At 38.6% G+C, this 24,026-nt stretch overlaps 1 protein-coding gene across 1 annotated transcript in view; it reads left to right on the top strand.

Moving 5' to 3' along the window:
- Positions 1 to 3,692: 3,692 nt before the first annotated feature.
- Positions 3,693 to 24,026, top strand: part of Pld5 (phospholipase D family member 5) — a 389,728-nt gene continuing 369,394 nt past the window's right edge. The window contains exon 1 of the mRNA XM_076872901.1: positions 3,693 to 3,881. Coding sequence (XP_076729016.1) covers positions 3,693 to 3,881 — 189 coding nt within the window. The remainder of the gene's footprint in view (positions 3,882 to 24,026) is intronic.

The raw sequence follows: 24,026 nt of genomic DNA, 5'->3' as shown, positions 1-24,026 counted from the left end.
AACTTATCATTCCAGTAATGCAGAAAACATTTCTGTGCCTGAGTTCCAAGAACAACAGAGATCTCTAGAGTTTATACAGTATTTTCTCACCTTATCCTGTAGTCATTATTTGAGAGCAACGATTTTTTTCCCTACTATGGTTTGAATAAGTGTCCTGCAAAGGCCCATGTGCTTGGTCCCCAACCCAGTGATATTGGGAGGTGGTGGAACCTTTAAAAGTAGAGCCTAGTAGAAGGTCTTCCAAGCAATGTGAAAGTGCCCTTAAAAAGGAATATTGGTGCCCCAGTACCTTCCTCCTCCTTACTTTACTTCCCCACTATTAGGTGAGCAGCTTTGCTCCACCACTTGGTGACTACAATCAATGATCTTCTGCTTTGCCATGGGTTCAAAGGTGATTGGGTCAATTACTCATGCACTGAATGAAACCTTACAGTGGACTAAAAATAAACCTTTTCTCTTTATAAGTGGATTATCTTAGATATTTGCTTCAGTAACATAAAGATAACTAACACATCCCCATTTATTTGATGAATTTGAAGTTCATTGAAATCAAATGAAAACCAAGAAAGGTATAATTTAGCAATTAAAGAAGTTGACATTAAAATATGGGTATTATAATGTCAAGTCTAGTGCTCTTGAAAATAAAGAAGTAAAAACGAGTTGTGAAGTGTTAGTAGCCACTTGGCTATCTATTCCCCATGGCTTATTGGGTGTTCATTATGCATAGGCACCATCAGCCCAGGGAAGGATCAAGGTTTGGCCCCATTTCCCAAGAAGCCAATGGGTAACATCTAATTTGCATTCTGTAAATGTAAGGGCTATGAAAAAATGCTTAGAAAAAAGTGCTATGGTAGTTAGTTAATTAAACAGTTTAAATCATTTTAACAATATTCTTGGTGCAACAATCCCATATTATAATTGGTCATCCTCAGGAATACCATTTTTCTTCCTTCTAATAGGTTGAATTGAGTTCAGTTTTATATAAAATGTCATCTTGAAGGTCAACTAGGAGTTCCATGTTACTGCCATAAACAATAAACTCCATCAGGAATCCAAGATAGAAAAAAAAGAATTGTGCATAAGAATGCACCCATATTTATTTGAACTTGTTAAGTCCACTTTAACAATGTCTGACATACTGTAGTAAGTAGGTTAAGAATGAAAAAGTAAAAATTTATGCCTTATCTGATATTTGAACCACAATAAACATTATCCATGCAATTATTATATAGCTCAGTTCAAAAGTTGGCCGTAACACAAATACTACCTTTGTACTCTTCAAAAAATGGAGAAGGTGGCAACTACCATAGTGTTTTTTTCCTATAGGAGTATGATTTTAAAAATCCATTTAATTTGAAAACTTTGCTTGATAAGGAAACCATTTGTTTAAATTCTTCTACAGTAGAACATTTTCTTATTATTAATTAGATATCTCTCACATCAAGGTTTGGATTTATCATATTACCTATAGTATTATTTCATAGTGCAGAAGACAGAAATATTCTTTGCAGAAGGGCAATCAAGTTTTTCTAACATCAGTATTATAAATACGATATAATTATTTGTAGTTAAGTTGTGTATTTATATTTTGAAAAGCAAAGGAAAAGCTGTGAAGAGTAAAAACCTGGAGGAAGCCAATGAATTGTTAAATAAATTCTAAGCATATAAAACGGGAGATACAACATAATTGAATGTAGAGTGTTTACAGCCTTTTAAGCCTGGTTCAAATCCTTGTTTGGAAGTGTCATTTCTGCTTTAGCTTCAGACCCCTTACTGAAAAAATGGGGTCAATAACATTTATATTTAAGAATAGCTCTGAGATTTGCATACAATCTACAGATTGGTGGCACACAATACAATTCAGCTTCTAAGAAAACCAATCTAGCATAACCAAAAAGTGTGTGAATGTGAACAGGTGTGTTTAGTTCCTCCATTCCCATACTGACTATTCGCAGGGTTTTATTTCAACTAATGTTTCTACAATTTTTTTGGGGGGGGGTGAGGGGGACGCTGGGGATTGAACCCAAGGCCTGCCACTGAGTGCTGCCCCCAACAAATACCATATTTCAATATGGGGCCCTGAAAAGATATGAGACATTGTCCTCAAAAGTTTGTCAGATTCCAACAATTTCTTTCTTTGAAACCATCATTCAAACTGGACAGTTCCTGCGAACAATTCTGCAAAGGGCTAGAAGAGAGTTCAGTTTGCCCTCTGCATCTCCCTTCAAAATCTCTGGAATGCTGTTCAAATTTACATCCACAAGTTTTTAAACGGACCTGGAAAATCCTTAACACTAGTTATGATTTAACTTTTCCATAAAAAAGGCAAATAAAAATGTTTTGAAATGCTACTCCAAAGATAACAAAAGACAGATTAAGATTTAATTATTAACATGGTCACTTTAATCATATTGTTTGGGTTCAGGAGAGAAAGCATACATAAAAACCCTTGGGAGAGTAAATTCTAGAAACCAAGAAAAGAAACTCTGTGGCAGTCATGCAACTGCACACCTAACAGGGTCAAAGCATAGGCGCAGCGTTTTTTTTTTTTTTTTTTTTTTTTTTTTTTTTTTTTTTTTGCGGGAGCTGGATTACTGTCCCAGGATCAGGTGGGGACGGCCTCTGGTAGCTTTGTTCACAGTGGACCCTGCTGGCCAGAGCAGAGTGGGTCCAGCAAGCCTTCCCGCTGAGAACTGCACCAGGGTGGGATCTGCATCTCTACAGCCCCAAATGAAAGTACAGCGCAAGGTTCAAGAAAAAATCTCTCCTCTTGGCCATTTTCTAGGGGGTGCTAGTCACCCTCTGCTCTGAGTCCCCCAAGTCGGGACAAACGGGTTCTCGAGGCGGGAAGTTAGTGAACTTTTAGCTTGGGAAAATGGGAAGCTGGAGCAGGTGGGGCGGTGTGAGGGGGCATGTTGGATGGGGGCGGGAAAGGGCGGAGGTGGTTTCCTGAGTGTCTCCCTCAGGAACCATCCCTGCGCTCCTAGACCAGGAGGGAGGAGGTGCTCAGACAGCGCTCACTTCTCCACTTGCTTGGTGGCTTTCCAGTAAAAATGGGCGAGGGAGAAGCGCAGGGCTTGGAGAAAGGCAGGTAGCTGCGGGAGCCAGCCGCCCGGCCTGGGCGCAGTGGCAGGGGCGGCGGCTGCACGCTCAGCCTCGGCCCCCGGCGGACAGCAGCGACTCTTCACTGCACCAACCTGCGGGCTCGGGCCGGCTGGGCCAGCGGCGGCCCCTCCCACCGCACCCCACCCCCGCCGCTGCCGCTCGCCCGGGCCGGCCCGGGTCCCAGTCGGTGCAGCAAGCAGCCGGAGAGCGGAACGCCCGCTCGGGACCGCAGCCGCCGGGCGACGTCGCGGCCACCGCCGCCGCTGCCGCCGCCTCCCCGGGGCACCTCTATCTCCCAAAGCAGGCTCCCCCTCCTCCCTGCATCACTCATTCCCCCGCCCCAGCTGTCCGCCCCTTCCTCCGCCCCGTCCCGACCCCGCCCTCGCTCCTTCGGCCCCTCTCCTCCTGCGACCGCCCCTCCCGCCCAGCCGCGCGCTCCCCGCCGGCGTCGGCACTCCGCGCTCCGGAGCCCGCACACTCCTTCTCCACCCCTGCTTGGCCTCCAGCCCGCCGTCAGTGCTCCGCTCCCTGCGCCCTGCTCTCATCCCGAGTCCGCTGCGCGCTGGCTGCCGCCTGGTCATGTCAGGATGGAGATCCGGCAGCACGAGTGGCTCTCGGCCTCCCCCCACGAGGGCTTCGAGCAGATGAGACTCAAAAGCCGCCCCAAGGAGCCCTCGCCCAGCCTGACCCGAGTGGGCGCGAACTTCTACAGCAGCGTCAAGCAGCAGGACTACAGCGCCAGCGTCTGGCTCCGGAGGAAAGACAAACTCGAGCACGTAAGGACGGCTCGCTCCCGGGGGCCTCCGCTTCGCACTGGCAGCACCCACCGCTCCTGAGGTGGTGGCCAGTGCGCGCTCAGGGCTTGGGAGTCAGGCGCGGGGACAAGGGCGTCCGATTCCTCGGTCCGACCCCGAAGGCTTTTTCTCCTTCAGTTTCTCTCCTTAATGACGGGACTGAGGGGGGAAGGGAGTGGGGATTCCCTTTCAGGCAACGCTTGGCCCCTGCAAACCCAGACCTTCTCACCAGCTTCTCGCTGTAGGATTCAGATGCACTCTGTTTTGGGGGGCGGGGGTATCTGTACGAGGTGAATATAAAGTAGAAAGTGCCATAAGCGTGGCTACGAGGAACTCGGTGTTGTACGGTAGAGGGTTTAGAGGGGCGTTTGCCTGAGCCTTTTGGGCTATTTCACTCTGTCCAGAAACTAACATTGATGAAACTGTAAAGTTGTTACTGGAGACCCAGGTTGAGCCCGCACACAAGCCATTCGACTTTTCTGCGGTGTGTCCGCCGAGATGAGCAGCTGGCGATCTTCTTTACTCAAGCCCAATTAGGGAGAGATTTGCGCGTTGCAAGGAAAGAGATGAAAGAATGAGCGGATTTCCCTGCTACCCCCAAAACTGCTACTCTGCAGGGTGGGAGCCTGCGAGCTTGCGAGTTAAGATCTCCACTCATTTTGAGTGCAAGCTTCGGCGTGCAGTATTATTGGCTCCAGGGTTGAGCCCCCGTGGCTGGCCATTCTGAAAGGAAAAAGTCCTTCTAAAAAGGTGTTATGTGAATCCATGGGGTTTTGCAAATCTGGCCCGCCAGCATCTTTTTAAGCCAAATGTTAAAATGAAACTAAGAATTATCTCTAGAGTGTAGCACAACTAGGTAAGGAGAATTGCTCTTTTCTTCCCTTGGAACAACAGAATCCAAATTGAGTCTGTTAATGGAATGTGGAGGTTTCCTTGTATTTGGGTCATGACGCCAATAATGATAAAAAAGATAAGATCCAAAACTCCTGTAACTCACACATCTTTCCAGCTGCACCAACCTGAATCCCATTTGCCCCACCCCCACCCCAGGGCTTTTTGTGGACTTTGCAGCACCCAGGGCTTCCCAGGAGGAAGCCTTCAAAAAGGTTTTTCTCTATTACAATTTGCAAGGAGGGTCTGTTCCTTTTTTTTTTTTTTTTTTTTCTCCTGAGGGCCTGATTAAATCCGTGGAATGACTAATTCTAAAATCTGAATTTAAAGCTTTGAGTTGATTTACAAGCTCTATCTTGTGTGTAGAGTCATTTATTGATGCCAGAAAGATGCCTGAGATCCATAAGACCATGGAAGTCACTGTTGGAGATTCTATGATGCCAAGTTGTTTGAAAAGCAACAGCAGTATCAATTTAAAAACGTACACTCTGGAATTAAGGAAGGGACTGGTGATGTGAGTTTAAAGGGGGCTAATAGCATCTTTATGTAATTTAGTTCTTGATACTGTGGATTTAGTGCCAAGAAAAAATGATCCAGCCCTAGAATGGTGACAGAACAAGTCTTCATTTTAGTTTTTACCCTGAATGTGTGTTCATTTGCAGCTCGTGCTTTGAGCTGATCTGTTTCCTTTATTCTCTTACTGAAAATCAATAGTGCAACCGTCTATAACTGTCTTCTTGAGTCAGAGATGTTGCATGCATTATATTTAAATGCTTTCTCATGTCCAGATTTTAATTGAAAGTATTATACCTACCATGTGGGCCACAGCAGCCTCACCTTTTTGCACAGGATGCTGGGTCCTCTCCTGAGGATTAGAGATCCAGCAAATGAGCTGGTTGTTTGAAAGCATGTGTGCATCTGTGCTTATTTCTTCACTCAGATACTCCAAAAGAGAGCTTTGCATTCGTTAAAAAAAAAAAAAAAAATCAATCACCTCATTTGTTATTAAAATCAGAATAGTGTTTGTTCTGCTTTCTCAACTATGTTTCACGAGAGATGTGTATTCAAACCCACTTTCAATTAGAAATGGGGATTTGCTTCAGATGAGTTTTGTTATATTCTTCCACCTCTTTGAGATATCCACAAACATTTTTAATGAATTAATATTAATGAAAGTGCTATAAAAATTAAAGCCATACAAAGATATAAATTTTACTTGAATTCAAGCATTCAGTATTTATTATATATGTTGGGTTTTATAGTCTGTGATGTTTCAGGTAGACCAATGTTACCTGAAACATCAAGACCAATTTAAGTTTTAAAACCCATAACAAAGGTAGCCTGCTTTCTCATTTAAATATTGCAGGAATTAGGATGAATGTGTCATAGAAATTAAAAGGCAACGTGTGGTGGTTTAGAAAACACCTTTCTTATTGTCTAATCAAATGGATGACCACCATTTTTATTATATTAAAAATGAATTAATAATTATAATGGAGATCATATGCCTGAAAACAGCCTCTCAGTTATTTTGCTGGTACTTTAAAAGCCAATCTAAGTATTAAGGGGATAAATAAATTATGACTTCAAATGACACACGTATTCAGTCATCACAATAACGGGATTCCCTGAGATGAGATGTGGCAGTGTGTGGATTCTGTCCAGACTTCAGAGGCACGGCTTAATCTGAAAGTCAATAACACGATGGAAAGTGACAGCTAGAGAATACATTTCCACCCACTTTGGCTAAAAGTGAGAATAATTTTTCTCTCTCTTTCTGGTTTAAAGGCTACTGGATGAATCCCCAGGTTGGGCAAGAGGTAAATGACATGAATTGGTTGAGGATTAGAATACTTTCAATGCATCTTTAAATTTGATTCCTGTCATTGATTGGTTAGTACTTAAGATGAATACCTACTTATTAAGAAAGAAGTATATGTAGACAATTTTTCCATTGCTAAATCATGATTTGAAAAAGGTATAAGCAAGTTGTGTTCTGTGTCGTGAATTCTGGACTTTGGCAAAGTTACTGGCCACATACCTAATGTTGTCTTGTTAGTTGCACATTCTGCTTCTTATTCTGTCATAATGCCTACAGCTTTAGAAGGCATTTGACTTGGGAAGCAATGGAAGTCTTATTCTTTATAGGTTCTAATTTTTACTTTAGGTACAATGTAGAAGTGAAGAATTACAGTATAGCAAAGCAAAAGGGGCTAGGACCACCCCTGCAATACCCTGATTCCACAAGTCTCAGCCCTCTTTGGGCTAAGTCACTTTGAGGGCAGTGATTTCATAGGATTTGACTATCCCATAGGACATGGCATTAGGCTGGTGTCCTTTATGCTCTGTGCCCTTTTTATCATTACTTTTTTTATCTTTTAGAATCGGGGAGAGATGCAGAGCCTCCTTTACTCAGGGGGTTTTATGCCAGTTAAAAGTCTCCTGGTGCTATTTATGGAGAGGGTGATGCCTTTTTTTCTCTTCTGTATATTCAATTGGCCTTTGCTAAAGTGTGGTTGAAAGTAAGGGTTCTGGTTAGGCAGACCTGGGTTTAGACTCCGACTCCATTTCTTATTAATTTTGACCTTAGGAAAAGAGCTCACCGCCACCAAGATGCAAATTCACATTCCTCCTTGAAGAGTTTGCAGGTTCACTTGAAAACAAGCTCATTCCTGATGCTCATTTTCACGATTACCAAGGCAGCTTAGGGGAAGTTGGTAAAATCAAATGATGACTCTCATGCTCTACCCAGAAGTGATACATCCATTTGTCTCATGCTTATTGGACAAAGAAAGTTTATGGTCAAGGCTACTTCAAAGGGAGTGAGGGAAGATAAAGAAGGAGAACACCCCTGCTTAGCTCTTATTAGGAATACCACAGCACATGAAGCACTTAGTGTAATGTTGGGCTCATTTGAAATGATCAACCTGAGGTACTTATATGTATAATTACTTCTCAGGTGCTGCCTATCTCTTTTCTTTAGGTATAATGTAGAACCTTCCCACTCTACCCAGAGGGTTCCCAGACTTCACATTTGTGATCAGCCTGCTTGCCTAAAGTGCTGTACCCAAAGCATGTGGATCCTTTGGCCAGACAGTCCAACTCACTGTCCTGGGACTATTATACTGTCCCTTTGCCTGGTTTCCAGTCCAGTGTGTGAGTGTCTTACTCTGGCCAGCATGCCATACCCTGGCTCCTTACCTGCTCATTCTGAGGTGGGCTATTCTGATTCTCACTCTCTCTGTATGCCCCTACAAGCAGAGGCCATCTTTGTGCCCTGTCCCTAACACCTGTTTCTTTCCCACCTCCTGCTAGTGGAGTTAAGTTGAGCAATATTTCATTTATCTGCAAGAAGATGGTGATAATTTATTTAAAATAGAAAGATAAGATCAGAGAGAGAATTGTTAAAGAATTGTTAAAGAATGAAAGAATCCTTAATGTTCATACTTACAGTGGACCATAGTATCTTGAAGTGTCTTACACTTGCAAAAGATTGTCTCTTCTAAGTGTGAATTTGTACCTACTTTAATAAAGTTTATGCTATCAGTGAATAGTAAATAAATGCCAAGTGCACACTTGCCTACTGGAATAAATTATTCACATGAGGAGCAAAGAATAAATAGATTAGAGGAAAATTGGTCTCAGTGGTCCTGGCTCATGTTATATAATGCCATTTGTGTCCCACAGAGCAGATCCATGAAAAGTGTTATACCCCACAGAGCAGATCAGCAAAGCAGGGAAAGACAAAGTTCAACCTCAGGGAATGAATCTTTAAAATGCTCCATTAAAAGTCAAACAAATAAACAAATAGTCTGGCAAACACTTAAGAACAATTACTAGTATTATTTCCTGTGATTTTGATCAACGGAACAGACTCACTCTAGGCAGACACAGTACTGTGCCTTTCTTACTCAACAGTTAAATGAATGTTTAGGTGTCTCCTGAGTATCTTTTAATGGATCTCAGTGTTGTGTCCATTTATTGTACTTGTCACTACTACAGCTAACTTGTATTTTCCCACTAATGGACTCCTTCCTCTCACTGTGGGACATTGCAGTTGTTTTAAAGAAACTATGGTTTCTTTGAACCCTGTTGAGTGTGGCTTACTGATTTATTTTAATGTAATTAAGTAACTATTATTGTGCCCCAACTAATAAATTGTGAAGTCTGATCCAACAGTAACTTGGGGGGTTTAGCTGAGAAGATGAGTCTCATTGGCATAAAAAACCACCAACTAGCTAGTTCATCAGTTGACAGATATTTGTAGAGAGTATCTTGTATGGGAGAGACACTGTGTTAGGATACTGTGAGGACTTTAATTCATCAAGAATTTATCTGACATGAACTGTGTTGCAGACATTGGAGATTAAACAAAGATAATATGTTTATAGTGTTATATGTGCAGTAACAATGTGAGTATAGCAGAGTATAGCATTATCAATCATACCAAAAAAAAAAAAAACAGTGCAAGAATACTACTTCAAAGGGTCTTAATGTTCAGATAAGGAGAGAAAAACAGTTAAAAAGCAAATAATGAATATTATCAGAAGCAAATAATGAATATTATTAGAACAAAGTTGAATTCATTCCAGTAATGTGAAGTTGATATACACATTTGAAAATCCATTAGTGTAATTTATCATGTTAATACACTAAAAGAGTAAACCCATATTGATGGATTTGCTATCTATAGATAGATGAAGAAAAAGCATTTGATTATTTGATGAAATGGTGTGTTCCTAGGCATGATAAAATAAGCAAACTACAAATCAAGGTAACCCTTAGTGTTCTGATAGTTTCCCAACACCAGCTAATGGTGAAATATTGAAAAATTATCTGCATTAATTGTGAGTGAGACAGAGATTTCTGAATCATCACTTCTATTCATCATTGTACAGGGAGTCATAGACATTACAACAGGGCAAGAAAAAATGAAAAATGTAAGTATTGAAAAAGAAGTAATAAAATTGTCATTATTGACACATGGGGTGATTGAATATATTTGAAAATCCAAAATAAACTAGAGATCTACTTAATGAATTTATAATGTTACTGGATTTGTCAGGGACATTGGTACAAGGTCAGTATATAAAATTAAGTTAGAAAAAAAAATTCCAAAATAAAACTAAATACCATTACCAGTTATATTAGTATGAAATAACAAATACTAGGGATAAATCTAACAAAAACTGGTATGATCTCTTCTTAATTCTCTGTCAGATTTTCTATAGAATAAATGCCATTTCAGTTAAAATCTCAATCAAGTTTATATGATGAAAAATGGTTCTGTGTAAAACAAAGGGCCAAGAACAGGCAAGAGGATCTTCAAGAAGAACAAAGAAGACTGCTTACAGTTGTCAAAACTTATTCTAAGTCTATATTAGTTAAAGAAGTAGGGGGTAAACAGATCAATTAACAGGTAAAAGAGTGCGGAAACAGATCTGTACATATATAGGTACATAATTTATGACAAAACTGATAGAGAGTCTTTTTTTTTAAAAAAGGTGCTGGGTCATTTGTGCATCTCTATTACAAAATTGATCTTAATTTGTCTTTTGCACTATCTGCAAAATTCAGTTTTATGTGAGTTTTAGACCTAAATTATGAAGAGAAACAAAGAGGCTCCTACAAAATTTAATTAATTAAAAAAAATTCATCACCTGGGACTAGGGAAGAAGTTAAATAGTTTTAATAATTCCAGTTATTAGGATTAATATATGTACTACATTAAAACTAAGCACTTTTGTCTTTAAAAGATAACATTTAGAAGGTGAAAGGCAAGTCACAAAGTAGAAGGATATATTTTCAATATACCTTCTGACAGAGGCTTTTTATCCATTATATATAAGGAATATCTACAAATCAATAAGAAACATAAAGAGCTGAACAGAAACGTAAGCAAGGCACTTGAACAGGAGCTTCACAAAAGAAGCTATCTGTCATCAGTCATCAAGAGAGTATGAAGTTAAAAGCATGTACTATATAACCAACTATCTAAAATGAAAATGATTGACAGTAACTAGGTGGTTATGAATATAAGGAGCATTTGTAGTTCTCATAACTTTTGGTTGAACTGTAATATAGAGCCATTACAGAAAACTGTTGATAGTATCTGCTAAATTGAATACATATATATCTTATGACCCAACAATTTAATCATATATTTATGTGTGTATATATATACATATACACACACACACACACATATCTCTACATATACACACACACATCAAACAAATGCATTCTCACCTATACCAAAGATCTACACAGATGTTTATTGAAGCATTATTTGATTAACCCCTAATAGAATGCATCTCTAATATGCAACTATAACTGGAGGGACAGTTACATTGTAATTTATTCCTATCATGTAATACATTAATTAAGCAGTGAAAAGACATTATGTAATGTATCTATTGCATATGTATGAACCAATGTGGATGACTTTTTCTGACATAATAATGAGTGAAAGAAGACATAGTATGATCCATTTATGTGCAAAAAAACAGGCAAAGCTCAATTGTAGAGATAGAATTAATGATACTTTTGAGTGTAGAATAGGTTTGAGGGTCTGAGAATGTAGCTTAGTGGTTGAGCACTTGCCTAGCTTGCTTGTGGCCATGTGTTTAATCCTCCCCATCTCAACATAGTTAAATCAATAAAAATAATAAAAGGGCATGAGGGAAGCTTCCCAGGAACCAGTAATATTTTCTCTATTATATATATATCATATGTCAGTGAGGGTTTACAAAAAGTAAATAAAACATGGTGCCCTTGACCTTTCTGACTGCTCATCTCTGACTGTGCCTTCTTAGACTGTATGCTTCTCCTATCCTACTGTCTGAATCCCCCAGCCTTGGGTCATCGTACTCTCCATCATCGTTGTCTTCATGTGGGTTTCGTTGTGTCATGTCCCTCATACGGCTTCCTGGGTTGTTCCTCTCCTTACCTCACTATCTGCTTTGGGCACTCCTACCATGGCATTCCATTGTGCATATTGCACAGTATTCTCTTTTTTTGGTGGGTGGCGGGGAGTGGGTACTGGGAATTGAACTCAGGGGCACTTGACCACTGAGCCACATCTCCAGTCCTATTTTGTATTTTATTTAGAGACAGGGTTTTTAGCGCCTTGCTTTTGCTGAGGCTGGCTTTGAACTCATATTCCTCCTGCCTTAGCCTCCTGAGCCTCTGGGATTATAGGCTTGTGCCACTGTTCTGGTTTTATTGCGCTGTATTCTAATTGTTGCTTTTTGAGCTCCCTCAATGTGCTTAGTGAACTGTGACGGTCTTGGTTCAGAGACCTACAATCACTCCTTTTCCAAAGAAGGTAGTCAAGGAAGGCTGCACTCTTGTACTGATGAAGCTAGTGCTGGGCTGAAGAATACTCTCTATGTAGGTTCAATGAGCCAGGAGGAAGCGAGGCTGGTTGTAAGACAGGTCTGAACCAACACTTTGATCAGAAATTGGGCAGAAAAAAGCCTGTTGAGAAGACCAAAGAGTTTAGTTATGACTGGGGACAGAGTTTGTAAAAACACCCACTGAGGGGCATCAATGGGCATGAGAACTTTGAAAAATGTTAGGCTTTATTTTGTAAGCAAAGGGAAGATAATTGAATAGGTCCTTTATTTGAAAAGTCCAGGTTTCCGAAAATACAGTGGTAACATGCAGTGTTGAGGAGTAAGAGCCTGGAACTGGGAATACCAGTGTAAAATCTTTTTAGTGGTTTATGTAGGAATTGTCAAGGAAGTGACAAGAAGGTGGAGAAAATAGAAAAAACCAAGAGGCACAGAAGCAAGATGTATTGTGAAAAAAGAATTCATAGTACTTGGTGCCGGATTGAGTGTGGGGAATCTGAACAAGCTCATCCATTCAGCAAACATTTACTGAGTGATAGAGAATGTGCCAGAAATTGCTATTGGAATGATGGCTACAAGAATGAACAGGGAAAATTTTAAAAACTCCTTGAGAGTTGGAATTTTGCCCTGTTCATCTTTGTATCTTGGACTCAAGCCATTGTTATTGTCTTTATCCACATTATCAATTTTATTATGATAACAATTAACATTACCTTGCCAATACCTGTTCTCTAGAAGGAACTGAGCTTCAGGCTTGGGAGATTCAAGTGTGTATGATTGGATCTTCGACCTTAGGTTACTGGTGATTTGCCTTTCAAGACTCAAATTACATTTTATTACCTCTAAGCCTAAAGCCTGGTTGAGTATCCATCTTTCTCATGTGGACTTATATATAACACATGGGCATGCATTTACTATAACACTTGATGTACTGTTATATTAATTGCCTGATTGTCTATCTTCTTCCCTCTTTGGAAAGTTTGAGGACAGTGTCAATAACAATGTACTCTGAATGCCCAACACAATGCCTGGTAGATACATACTATCCATTAACTTACATATTGAAAGAGTGAGTGAGTGGATGAATGAATACATGCTTAGTGAGGCTGGGCTTATATACGTGAGTGGAAGAGCATGATAGCTTATTATGATAGTTGCCAGATAAATGCTACAGATGTTCAAAACAACAAGAATTCAGTGGAAAGAAATACCAGATGCTCCAGGAGGAACTATTGAAGAGGCATTCACAAGGTCTTGATTAAATGTCAGATGAAGAAGATAATAGACAAGGCTACATTCCAAGTCATTGCAGATTGAGAATCCATTAATCTTTTTTAAGACTTGGGAAACAAAGTCACCTTAGTAATTTATCTAATGTCATTGTTTATAAGTGGACTTTTTGGGGGTGTATTTTCTTTTCTATATATCAGTTTTAATTAGTAAAGAGAGAACGTTAACTTTTTTTATTTTCCATGAGCAGTTTGACTTGTCGCCCCGTCTAAATCTGTTGGTTCATTATTTTAGCTCCTGCATGCTCTGGCTCAATATTCTTAATCAGAGGCTGGGGAATGTGTCAAAACTGCCAAAATTTCCATAAAAACCTGCCACTCTTTGTCATCAAGAATCTCTTCCGGAGATTTTTTAGTAACAAAGGCACACTAAGTAAATTCTGATGGGCCACTGACCCCAATACCCACATTAACATAGGATTTCCTTGTGGATGAGGCTTGCCTGAATAGGATGGACACCATGACAGCTCTGGAAAGAACCAACTATGCTCCAAAACTCCATCTCCCAATATAAAGGAGGAATTGAATACCTGATTGGCAAAGAGTCCAGAAGATAGTCCCCAGCTCTCAAGGCAAACATCAAACAGTAATACATTTGGAAACTGCATTATTTCTTTTGGTATTCTCTCCTTGGAGAGGACCCACTGTATCTCTTCAGAGAGCTCTTTGCTTGAGCCTCACTTTACTTTCACTTAAAATAAAGTTCTCTTGCACGGAAAAAAAAAAAAAAAAAAAAGACTCTACTGTTTTCAAACTTTTTTTCATTTCCTAAAATCTTCTTGCTTTAATTCCTGATATGTGCACACGTTGCTTAAAACATGTCCTATAAGATTTCTACCTTTTTTTAAAAAATAAATTTTTGATTTTGTAATAACTTTGGATTAACAGGTAAGATTCATAAGGACAGTACAAACATTTTCTGTATACCCTTCACCCAGTTTTAGTTTTCCCCAATGCTGACATCTCAACTCCAGTCTTTATTCGAATTTTACTACTTTTTAAAATGAATGCCCTTTTTCTGTTCTAGGATCCCATCCAGGGTGCCACATTGCATTTGGTTGTCATGTGTGCTTAGTCATGTCTGGGCTATGACAATTGCACGGGCTTTCCTCATTTTTCTTGACCTTTACAATGTGAAAGCATACTAACAAAGTGTTCCTCACTTTGGGCTGGTGAGGAATGTTCCTCATTTTGGGCTGGTCTGATTTTTTTTTTTTTTTTTAATGATGAGACTGGGATTGTGAGGTTTTGGGAAAGAATACTACAGAGATAAAATGCCCTTCTCATTTCATCATATCAGGTTGTATGAACTAGCCACGTGACATCACTGATGGATATGGGTCTCAGTCACTTAGTTAAATTAGTGTTTGGCAAGTGCCTGCACCGTGAAGAATTTTCCCTTTCCATACTCTATAAGTGTTGGAAGTTAAGTCTAAAGCTCCCATATTCAACAACTCCTGGACTGGAAGTAACTGTATTTATTATTTGGAATTCTTTTTTTAGGAAGATTTATCTCTTCTCAATATTTATTTGCTCAGTCCTTTTACTTATATCAGTAGAAATTTTGGATATTTATTTTATGCTGTGGATTTAATCAAGTTCTTTGTTATTTATTTTGTTCCTTAAGTGGTACCTGCTTTGGTCATTGGGAGCTTTTTTAGGTCAACTGCTGTGACCTTGGACATGCCTCCTTATTTCTGGAACTACAAAATTCTCCAGGCTCATTTTGTATTTTTTCTGCCTCTTCTTAATGTGGTCTTAAATATATTTTTCATAAGTATTATCTGTCCTAACTGAGTCCACTTTTAAAAGGCTCTAATAAGAGAAATACTTAGTCATTTAATAGATAACAATGAAAGCCCAATACACATATTTTGATAAAGATGGAATATCTTCATTTGAACTTGCTATAGAACTCCAGGTCTGTAAAGTCTCATCCAGATGATAAAAAGAAGCTTTCTACTAATCAAATAGTAGGGCATGCTGAATGGTATACTGACTTTATGTCATATTCAGATATTGTGTGTGCATGCTTATGTGTGTACACACATGAATGTGCACACATGTGCACATGCACACACAAACACACACACATGCCTTTTTGTGCAGACAGATTCTCTCATTCTTTTTTTTCCTCCTCAGCATCAGTGATTTTTTTTGTCAGAAGATTAAGTTCTGTACGTGGGTATTAATAATTCCATTCATATTTCAATTCCTAGTTTAACACTGTTTACCAAACTTCTTCATGCTTAGAATATTTGGCTTATGTATAAAAAGGGGTCTTAAATGGTTAGCCATCATGGTTTTGTCTTTTCTGAGCCAAGATACTATTATCTGAGATTTCAAATCACCTTGAAAAACTTACTTGGGAACTTTTCAACAACAGTCCATCATATTAAGAAAATATCTCCCGAGGGAAAAAGAGGGAGAAGGGGAGTTGCATGGAAGATGGAAGGAGAACCTCATTGTTATATAGAATACATATATGATGTTGTGATGAGAAAAAGAAAAAAACAGTGTGTCACATTAGATTGGATAGAGAGAAAGGATGGGAGAGGAGGGATGGAGTAGGGGGGTTAGGAAGGGCAGCAGAATAGAATAGACAATATGATTGATGTACGTACATCCCATGTATGTATTATATGTCAAAATACATTCTGCTGTCATGTATGACTAAAAAAAATAAAAATAAATCATATGGTAAAAAAAAGAAAATATCTCCCAATAGAACCAAGAAAAAGAAAAAATTATACCACAAGGTAGACATTGATTTTCAGAGGGGCACTTTAGGAGTGGAAAAGTGTTGAAGAATATGAAGAAATTTTATCTGGTGTCCTTGTCTCTCTTTCCAGGATGCTTGTTTTCCCTTGTTCTACCTGCATACTGTAAGTGCTATTCCAACAGACTGTCCTTAATTCCTGCTTTCTCATCCTTCTAACTCTTCGCATCCTTCTATGCACATATTGGGTGCTCATTCACAATGGTATCCCATAAACAAACAAACAAACAAAAACAAAAAATGAAAGAAAGAAATCAACTATCATTATGGTTATTTTTCACTCTAGAATATATATATATATATATATATATATATATATATATATATATATATATATATATTACAAAAATGAGATAATGGCATGACAATTCCCAGTGCTTTGCTGAAAGTGGCCTGTGGAAAAAAAGGGCTTTACTACCCCTCTATGCATTTTCTTCAACAAAAACCAAAGATGAATTGGAAGTTCATCTCCTGAGGGTAAAGGAGGAAGAAAGAGGGGCAAATGCTCAGGGGCCACAAAGAACAGATGACTGGTGGGGGAGCAAAGGAACATCAGCAACGAGTGGTGTAGAGGGAGGCTTAACATAATCATTGCCAGATGTAATGTCAAGATTACTTGTCTGGTTTGAGTAGGAAATTAGGTAGATAGATTTATCCTTGATTAACATTTATTTCTATAGCTCAGGGTAGTCACTATATAAATACATGAAAAATTTGACGTTTCATTCACTGTCACTATCACTTTTGTGAAAGAACTATGATTTTAACAAGGAAGGGCCAGTGCAGCACCTTCTTAGAGTTGGGAGTTCCAGGAAAGCTATGTTGAAATGTAGAGTCCAGGTGGCCTGCTAGCTTCCATTACTTCTGCATGACATCTATGATTCATATTTGTGTCTCAAAACTTTATAAATTACTGCATTGCAATAAATTTCAGAGTTGCTTGTGAAAAATTTAGATTAAATGCATTAAATCCCTAAATGCCAGAAGCATAATATTTTTACTTTTTTATTTTTGGTGGGGGGGGGGTTACTGAGGATTGAACCTAGGGATGCTTTACCACCAAGCTACATCCCCAGTCCTTTTTATTTTTTATTTTGAGACAGGGTCTCACTAAATTGCAAGCCCAGCCTCAAACTTGCATCCTCGTGCTTCAGTCTCCTGAGTTGCTAGGATTATACACCTGTGTGCCACTGTGCCCTGTCGTTCTTCCGCTGATTAAAACCAGAAACATCTTGTTTTGAGTGTTAAGATTTGTAGTAATTAAGGATCAAAGAATTTTTCAACATTAGCTTTGCTAAAGATCACTCTTTTAAGGAACTTAGGTGGCTGGGGAGAGAGAAAGAACTTAAGAGGTCAGCTCTAAGTCTAGGAGATGGTATGTGTCCTTGCCAAGGGAACCACTTCAGGCTATCTGCAAAGCTGCTGGGCTGCCTGTTCTGTTTGATGTGGGCTCTGCTGCTTCTAAGGACGGTAGCCCCACTGTGATCACCTTTTCTCCTGCTCTTTTGTGGCTGTCAAAGACACTTGCTGATGCTGGGGCTGGGGCTGTGGCTGTCTTATTTATTTGTCTACCTGGAAAGAATCTCCTCCCACCCACTTTGGTGCTCCACACCATCATCTTGGTTTCACAGTACTGCTGCTTTATGCTTCCTGTGCCTCTGAGATTTTCTGTAGAAACCAACTTTACTATTCCCAACCCCTCTTTCTCTTCCTTGGAAACCTATTACTTTATGGAAGCAAAGCGTTAAAGTGGAACTGAGGGATAGGAAATGCATCTTTTTCAAATTGCCCCTCTTGCCCAGAGCATATCTTGATTTCTTATTTTGTTTTTCAGGATGAATTTCTTCCTGGGAAGTTCATTGATCATACTTCCCTAAGATGTATAAATCCAGCAGCAACAGCTGGCCTCCATCCTGCATCCCTCATGCCCCTGACTAGGAAGTTCATAGTCATCACTGACTTAAATCTTCACAGGCAACAAAGGTGTTTGGCATCACTGTCCAATCATCCTCCTGCCCAGGTATTTCCAAATAGAGAACAGATCTCATGTCATGTAGATTTAATTTCTTTAAAACATTTTTATTGGTGTATAATAATTATAAAGAATAGGAGGTTTCATTTTGCCATATTCATGCATGCATATAACATAATTTGATCAATTTGTCTCCTACTACCTCCTTTTATTCTTTTCTCCTCCTCCCCCAGACCTCCTTCCTTTAGAATAGAAGGGATATCTTTTCATGAGATCTACATCCCCGATGCTCTTTCCCCTTTTTTTCTCTCTAGTTTCCACATATGAGAGAAATCATGACCCTCGAGTTTCTGAATCTGACTTATTTTGTATAGTATGATGCTCTTCATTTTTCTGAAAATGACACATTTAATGGCTGAATAACACTCCACTGTGTACACCTACCATGTTTTATTTATTCATCTGTTGAGGGACACCAAGGCTGGTTATAGAACTTGCCTGTTGTAAATTGTACTGCTGTAAACATGGGTATGCATGTATTGCAATAGTATGCTGACTTTAATTCTTTTAGATGAGCACTGAGTTGTGGTATACTGGGTCATATAATAATTCCATTCCTAGTCTTTGGAAGAAACTTCATACTGGTTTCCATAGTGGATGTATTAATCTACATATACTAACAGTGTGTGAGTTCCTCTTTTCCCCATCCTCGGTAGCAGTTATTATTATTTTTATTCTTGATGATTGCCATTTCTATCTGGAGTGAGGTGTGAAATTTCAGTGTAGTTTTGATATATATAGGCTCCCTCTTAATTGCAACTGGCTTACCATTACACACTAACTTACCAAAGAAAGCACTGACACACCAGAGGGGCCTCCCAGTGTTACAATTCTATACTCTGCCACATAGGAATCATTGAGAAAATGGATCTAATATTTACCAGGACTTGTATGATTGGCAACAGTGTTGTTTTTCATAGTCTTGAGAAAAGGTAGGAACTTTTTTTACTGTCTCCAGCCTGTGCTATATATTTGTTTTTCACTTAATGTGCTCTCCAAGCCACTTTTACTACTTTTCATTTCAACTCCTGCACTTGTGCTTACACTGCTTTTATGACACCATCATTCTGCTTAGAATTGCTGGTGGCGGAAGGATGAGGAATGCCATGATTTCTCAGCAGACTGGCTAGTCCGTGTGTGGGGGCATGACTGGGCAGTTTAATTGTAGAGAGAAAACCTGAATCCAAGGCCTCCAAGTACCTTGGGGACCTTGAGGTTGTCCCTTGTCTCTCATCTTGAGGTCTGAAGATGATTTTTATTTAATTCATAACTCAGAGGGTAGGTCTTTGGTCTGTTATGTAGAACCTTAAGCTCCAGTGAGATAATATCATAGGACCTTACCATGATGTCTGAAATATAAGAAAATCACAAATATATGAGGAAAATATGCCCACCACAGCCTTACTTAGAAGTACATGCTTGAATAAACTGTTTATTTAATTTTTTTGCCATGAGTTTGAATAATAGGCAGACAAGCTATTTGTATGCATTAAAGTTCTCCAGAGAAGCAGAACCAATAGGACATGTGTTTATAGAGAAAGATTTATTTTATGGACTTGTTTAATGGAATGTGTTTTTGTTTATCAAGGAAACAAGGAGACTAGATTTATCCTAAGCTAAATTACCTGACTTTTCTAGAATATGGTAAAGGATAATGAAAGCAAAACCTGAATGTATAAAAAAATTAAATATGTATATAAAGTTGTAAAAGCTTTCTAGAAAATACATTTTATGAGTCTTAAAATTATTGTGAAGTTCAGTCTGGTAAAAGTAACAGAGTGTGTTGAAATTTTGACAAAGAAAAAAGAGGAGCATGACTATTTTCTTTATACATTCATTGGTTGATGCACATGTAGATTGATTCCTTAACTTGGCTACTGCGAATAATTCTGCAATAAAAGTAAGACTATGCCCCATAAATATATGCAATTATAATTTTTTTCAATGTTAAAGAATGCATCTTTCTTTAGAAATCTCCTCCTGGTGTCTAGTAAAACCTTACTGTTACAAATGAACCTTTTCTTCATTGTCCTTTCCTCTTCAGAACAGTGTTATAGTTTCGATTTTAAATATTCCCCCACAAAGGCCCACATACTAAAGGCTTTGGATACCAGCCTGTTGTAGTGTTGGGAGGTGCTGAAACCTTTAGGAGGTGGGGCCTAGTGGAAGGAAGTTAGGTCATTGGGAGCATGCCCTTAGAGGATTGTGGGATCCTGGTCCCTTCCCCCTGCCCCCTCTCTGTCTCTCTATCAGATCCCTGGCTTCCATAAGGTGAGTGACTTTGCTCCCACACATGTTCCTATCATGATGTTCTGCCTTACCACATGCTCAGAGCTGTAGGGCCAAATGACCATAGACTAAAACCTCTGAAACTGTGAGCCAAAATAAACTTTTTCCTTTATTAAGCTGATTTTCTTGGGTATTTTGTGACACACAGAAAGCTGACTTAACACAAATAGAATAAAAAGTGTTGATTCATTCTAGGAGATTTTTTTTTTAAGAGGAAACAGTTTCAAAACATCAGTTTAATTTCATAATGTTAATTTTCCAAGATTTGAGTCATATATATTATGCTACATTTTAATAGAATTGTAATTTGCAAAGCAAAATTTTAACATTCAGAGTAATTTTCAAAACTGATTTTTCAAAAAAAAATGTCTATGGGGAAAATTGTTTCATCCTAGGGGGAAAACACCTTTTCCCTAAATAACCAACATAGATATTTTAGCATTTCTAAAGTGGAGATAAATAAATGTGTATGATAAAAAGTAAATTTAAGTTATAAGTTTCTTTGGGGGAGACTTTAGAATTTATTTTTAGAAGTTGCAGTATAAGAAATGCTTTCATGGATGGAGGCAACAATTGCAAAAGAACAGCGTGCTGATAATTGCCCTGTGATTAAAGATTCAATTTGTTTAGTTTGAAAGTGAATTGAAGAACCTTCTGGTTTGTTCAAGGACAATGACTCTCCAGTGAGCCCTGTGGATTTCCAGAGTGCCAGAGGTTGGCATCTCGTGCAGTTTGAGTCCAATAAGACCTTGAATGATAGTGGTTGACACCTATATTTGTCCAGTATTTACTTACAAAAGCTCCAAGAATAAGTCAAAGGCAAATCATCTGGCAGCCCTTGATGAAACTTTAAGGGCTGGAATGAATAGAAGGATGCATTTGGAGAGGCACCTCAATGTGCAGTTTGTGTGGTTTGTTCCTTTTAAGTCAATTGGACCTGCCTTTGTTCCCCTCTTTGGTGTGTTTAACCTCTCATCCTCTTATATCAAAAAGGACTAAAATATATACAAACTATTTCCCGTAGTTTTCTCAGGAGAGAAGAAATGTTAAACATGTGTTTTGTAATATTGAAATGAAACAAAACAAAATACAAACTAGAAAATACTCATGCTTATTTAATCTTTCCCAATTATGATGCATCCAGCCTTGACGAAGTGAATACTCAGGTCAGAAGGTTTTAAATGGAAAGGAAATTTGCTGTCTCACATAAAAAAAATTAGTTGTGTTGGTTAATTCAGCAGCTTCATTAAGCGGTCAAGTTCCCCAGGTTCTTTCTGTATTTCTGCTCTACATCCATAGCGTTTAGCTCCTGTTTCCAGTGACAAAATGTCATCAACAATTCCAGGTACCACATCATCATTATGAAGAAGAAATTCAAGGCTCTGGAGAGAGCACTTGATCTTATGTACCTTTCTGAGAGCAGTGAAATGTTTCTCAAAAGCTCTTTCCCTCTGGATTTACCCTCACATCTTATTGACTGAGAGTTCCATAGGACTATCAGTAAGCCAGTTGCTAGCAAGGGCAGTGAGAAACTTCCCAGTCTGAGTCCTCTCTTTGAAGTGGACTACTTTGAAACACAAGACTGTTGATAACTCATCAAAAGCCTCTTCTCCACAAAAAATGGAGGAATGGTTATTGAGTGGCAAGGGCATGCTATACAGGTCTTTGTCCTACATCACTTTTTAAAATCTCTTCCTCATAAATGTGTTTACAGGAGTTACGAAGTACACACACCCGCATGCACACATAGCACACATGCTCACACATCCCCATGCACACACACATGCACAAGCCCCTACAAACATGTAGCAATATATGACTTAATTATTTATGATTTTCTTGAGACTTTTCTTAAATAATAAATACAAGAAGGATTGCCTTACATTTATTAGTGTTGTATATTTTATTTTACCCTAATTATTGAAAGTTAGCAGTTTTTGTAACTTAATTATAATAAGTATTTGGTTATACAATTTTCTTCTGTTACTCTTTTTCTTTTAACAGGAGGCTATCAAATATGTATTACATGAATTCATTAGGAGGGGCAATATGCATGCTTGGTTACTGAGTAGATATGAGAAGTAATCAAGAGGACTGACCACTCCTGGATCACTGTTTCTTGTCTTGGCTGGAAAGATGAATAGCTATGTTTTGAATGTGCTAAGTTTGAGGTTGTTGAGAGGCATCAAGATAGAGATGTGGAGAGCCAGATGTGTGTCTGAATATTAGGAAGACATGGGCATAGGAGTCTTCATTATATCATGGTAGCCTATAATCATGAGAGGTGAGATTAACAACTGAACTGTGCCTTAGCATCCTAACTGACTTACAGATTTCTATTACAGTCCTGTCTATATATCATATATAGTTCAAGCTATATCTTAATTTTAGATCGAACAAATAAGAATTGAGAAAGTAAATCTTTTTTGTTTTCCTCCAGCCACATAATACACTCTGTAGATTAAAAGAAGTTCTATTTGGATTTTTTTCTTGCTTTATTCTTCAGCCTTTCATATCTCTGAATTCCAATGAGAAGTACTTGTTCTCAAGATAGCTGTAAATATGTTTGCTTTTAATTTATTTTGTTTACTTGTATTCACCATTAAGAATTTACTGTGTTTTTATCAGTGAAATAGGAAAATGTCAGAAGTACAAATGTGGCAAAGCTAAGGAGGGTCAAAGGTGAAGGGCTTATGAAAATGAGTGATATTAAGTATGATGAGTTATAATAAATGTTATTACTCCAGTTACTATTATTATTTCTGCTATGGTACAGAGAAGTGCAGTGTAGTCTTGTATATTCTGGTCCAGCTGCTTTGCTCTCTGTTCAGGTTTGTTGGCCTGAGACTACCTGGAGCACTTCAGTGATGGTGAGTGAGAGAATTTAGGAGGCTCCGACATGATGGGACATAATTTTGGATCCTTTAATTAGCCATTGATTCCTTCTTCAATTTGCTTTTAATCCCACCTGTGTAGTGAAGGGGAAATCTTAATTCGGTGCTAGTGAGCCTTTATCCGCTGTGTACCATTAATCTCCCATGTAGAAAATCAGAAAAAAGATAGAGAAAGGGGTTGGGGGGGAGATATGATTGGGGGAGAGAGAGAGTCAGTAGTCTTCCATGTACAATACTATTAAAAAATTCCTTTCTTATATAAATGTACAGTTAACCCTCCTCTGTATCTGCGAGTTCTGTATCCATGGATTCAACCAACCTTAGATCAAAAATAATTGAAAAAAAATTACATCTGTACTAAACATGTAGACTTTTTTCTTGCCATTATCCCCTAAACATTACAGTATTAACAGCTATTTATATAACTTGTACATTGAATTAGTTATTAAAAGTAATTTAGAGATGATTTGAAGCATGTCAGAGGATATGTGTAGGTTATAGACATCATCTGTAGATTTTGGAATTGGATGGGGGTCCTGGAACTAATTCCTCACAGATACTGAGTAATGACCATACTAGTTTTTAAAAAAGTGAGTTT

Source organism: Callospermophilus lateralis, chromosome 13, assembly GCF_048772815.1.
Source record: "Callospermophilus lateralis isolate mCalLat2 chromosome 13, mCalLat2.hap1, whole genome shotgun sequence".
Classification (NCBI taxonomy): Eukaryota; Metazoa; Chordata; class Mammalia; order Rodentia; family Sciuridae; genus Callospermophilus; species Callospermophilus lateralis.
Note: the sequence above shows the minus strand (reverse complement) of the source record. Positions and strands in the feature narration are given on the sequence as shown.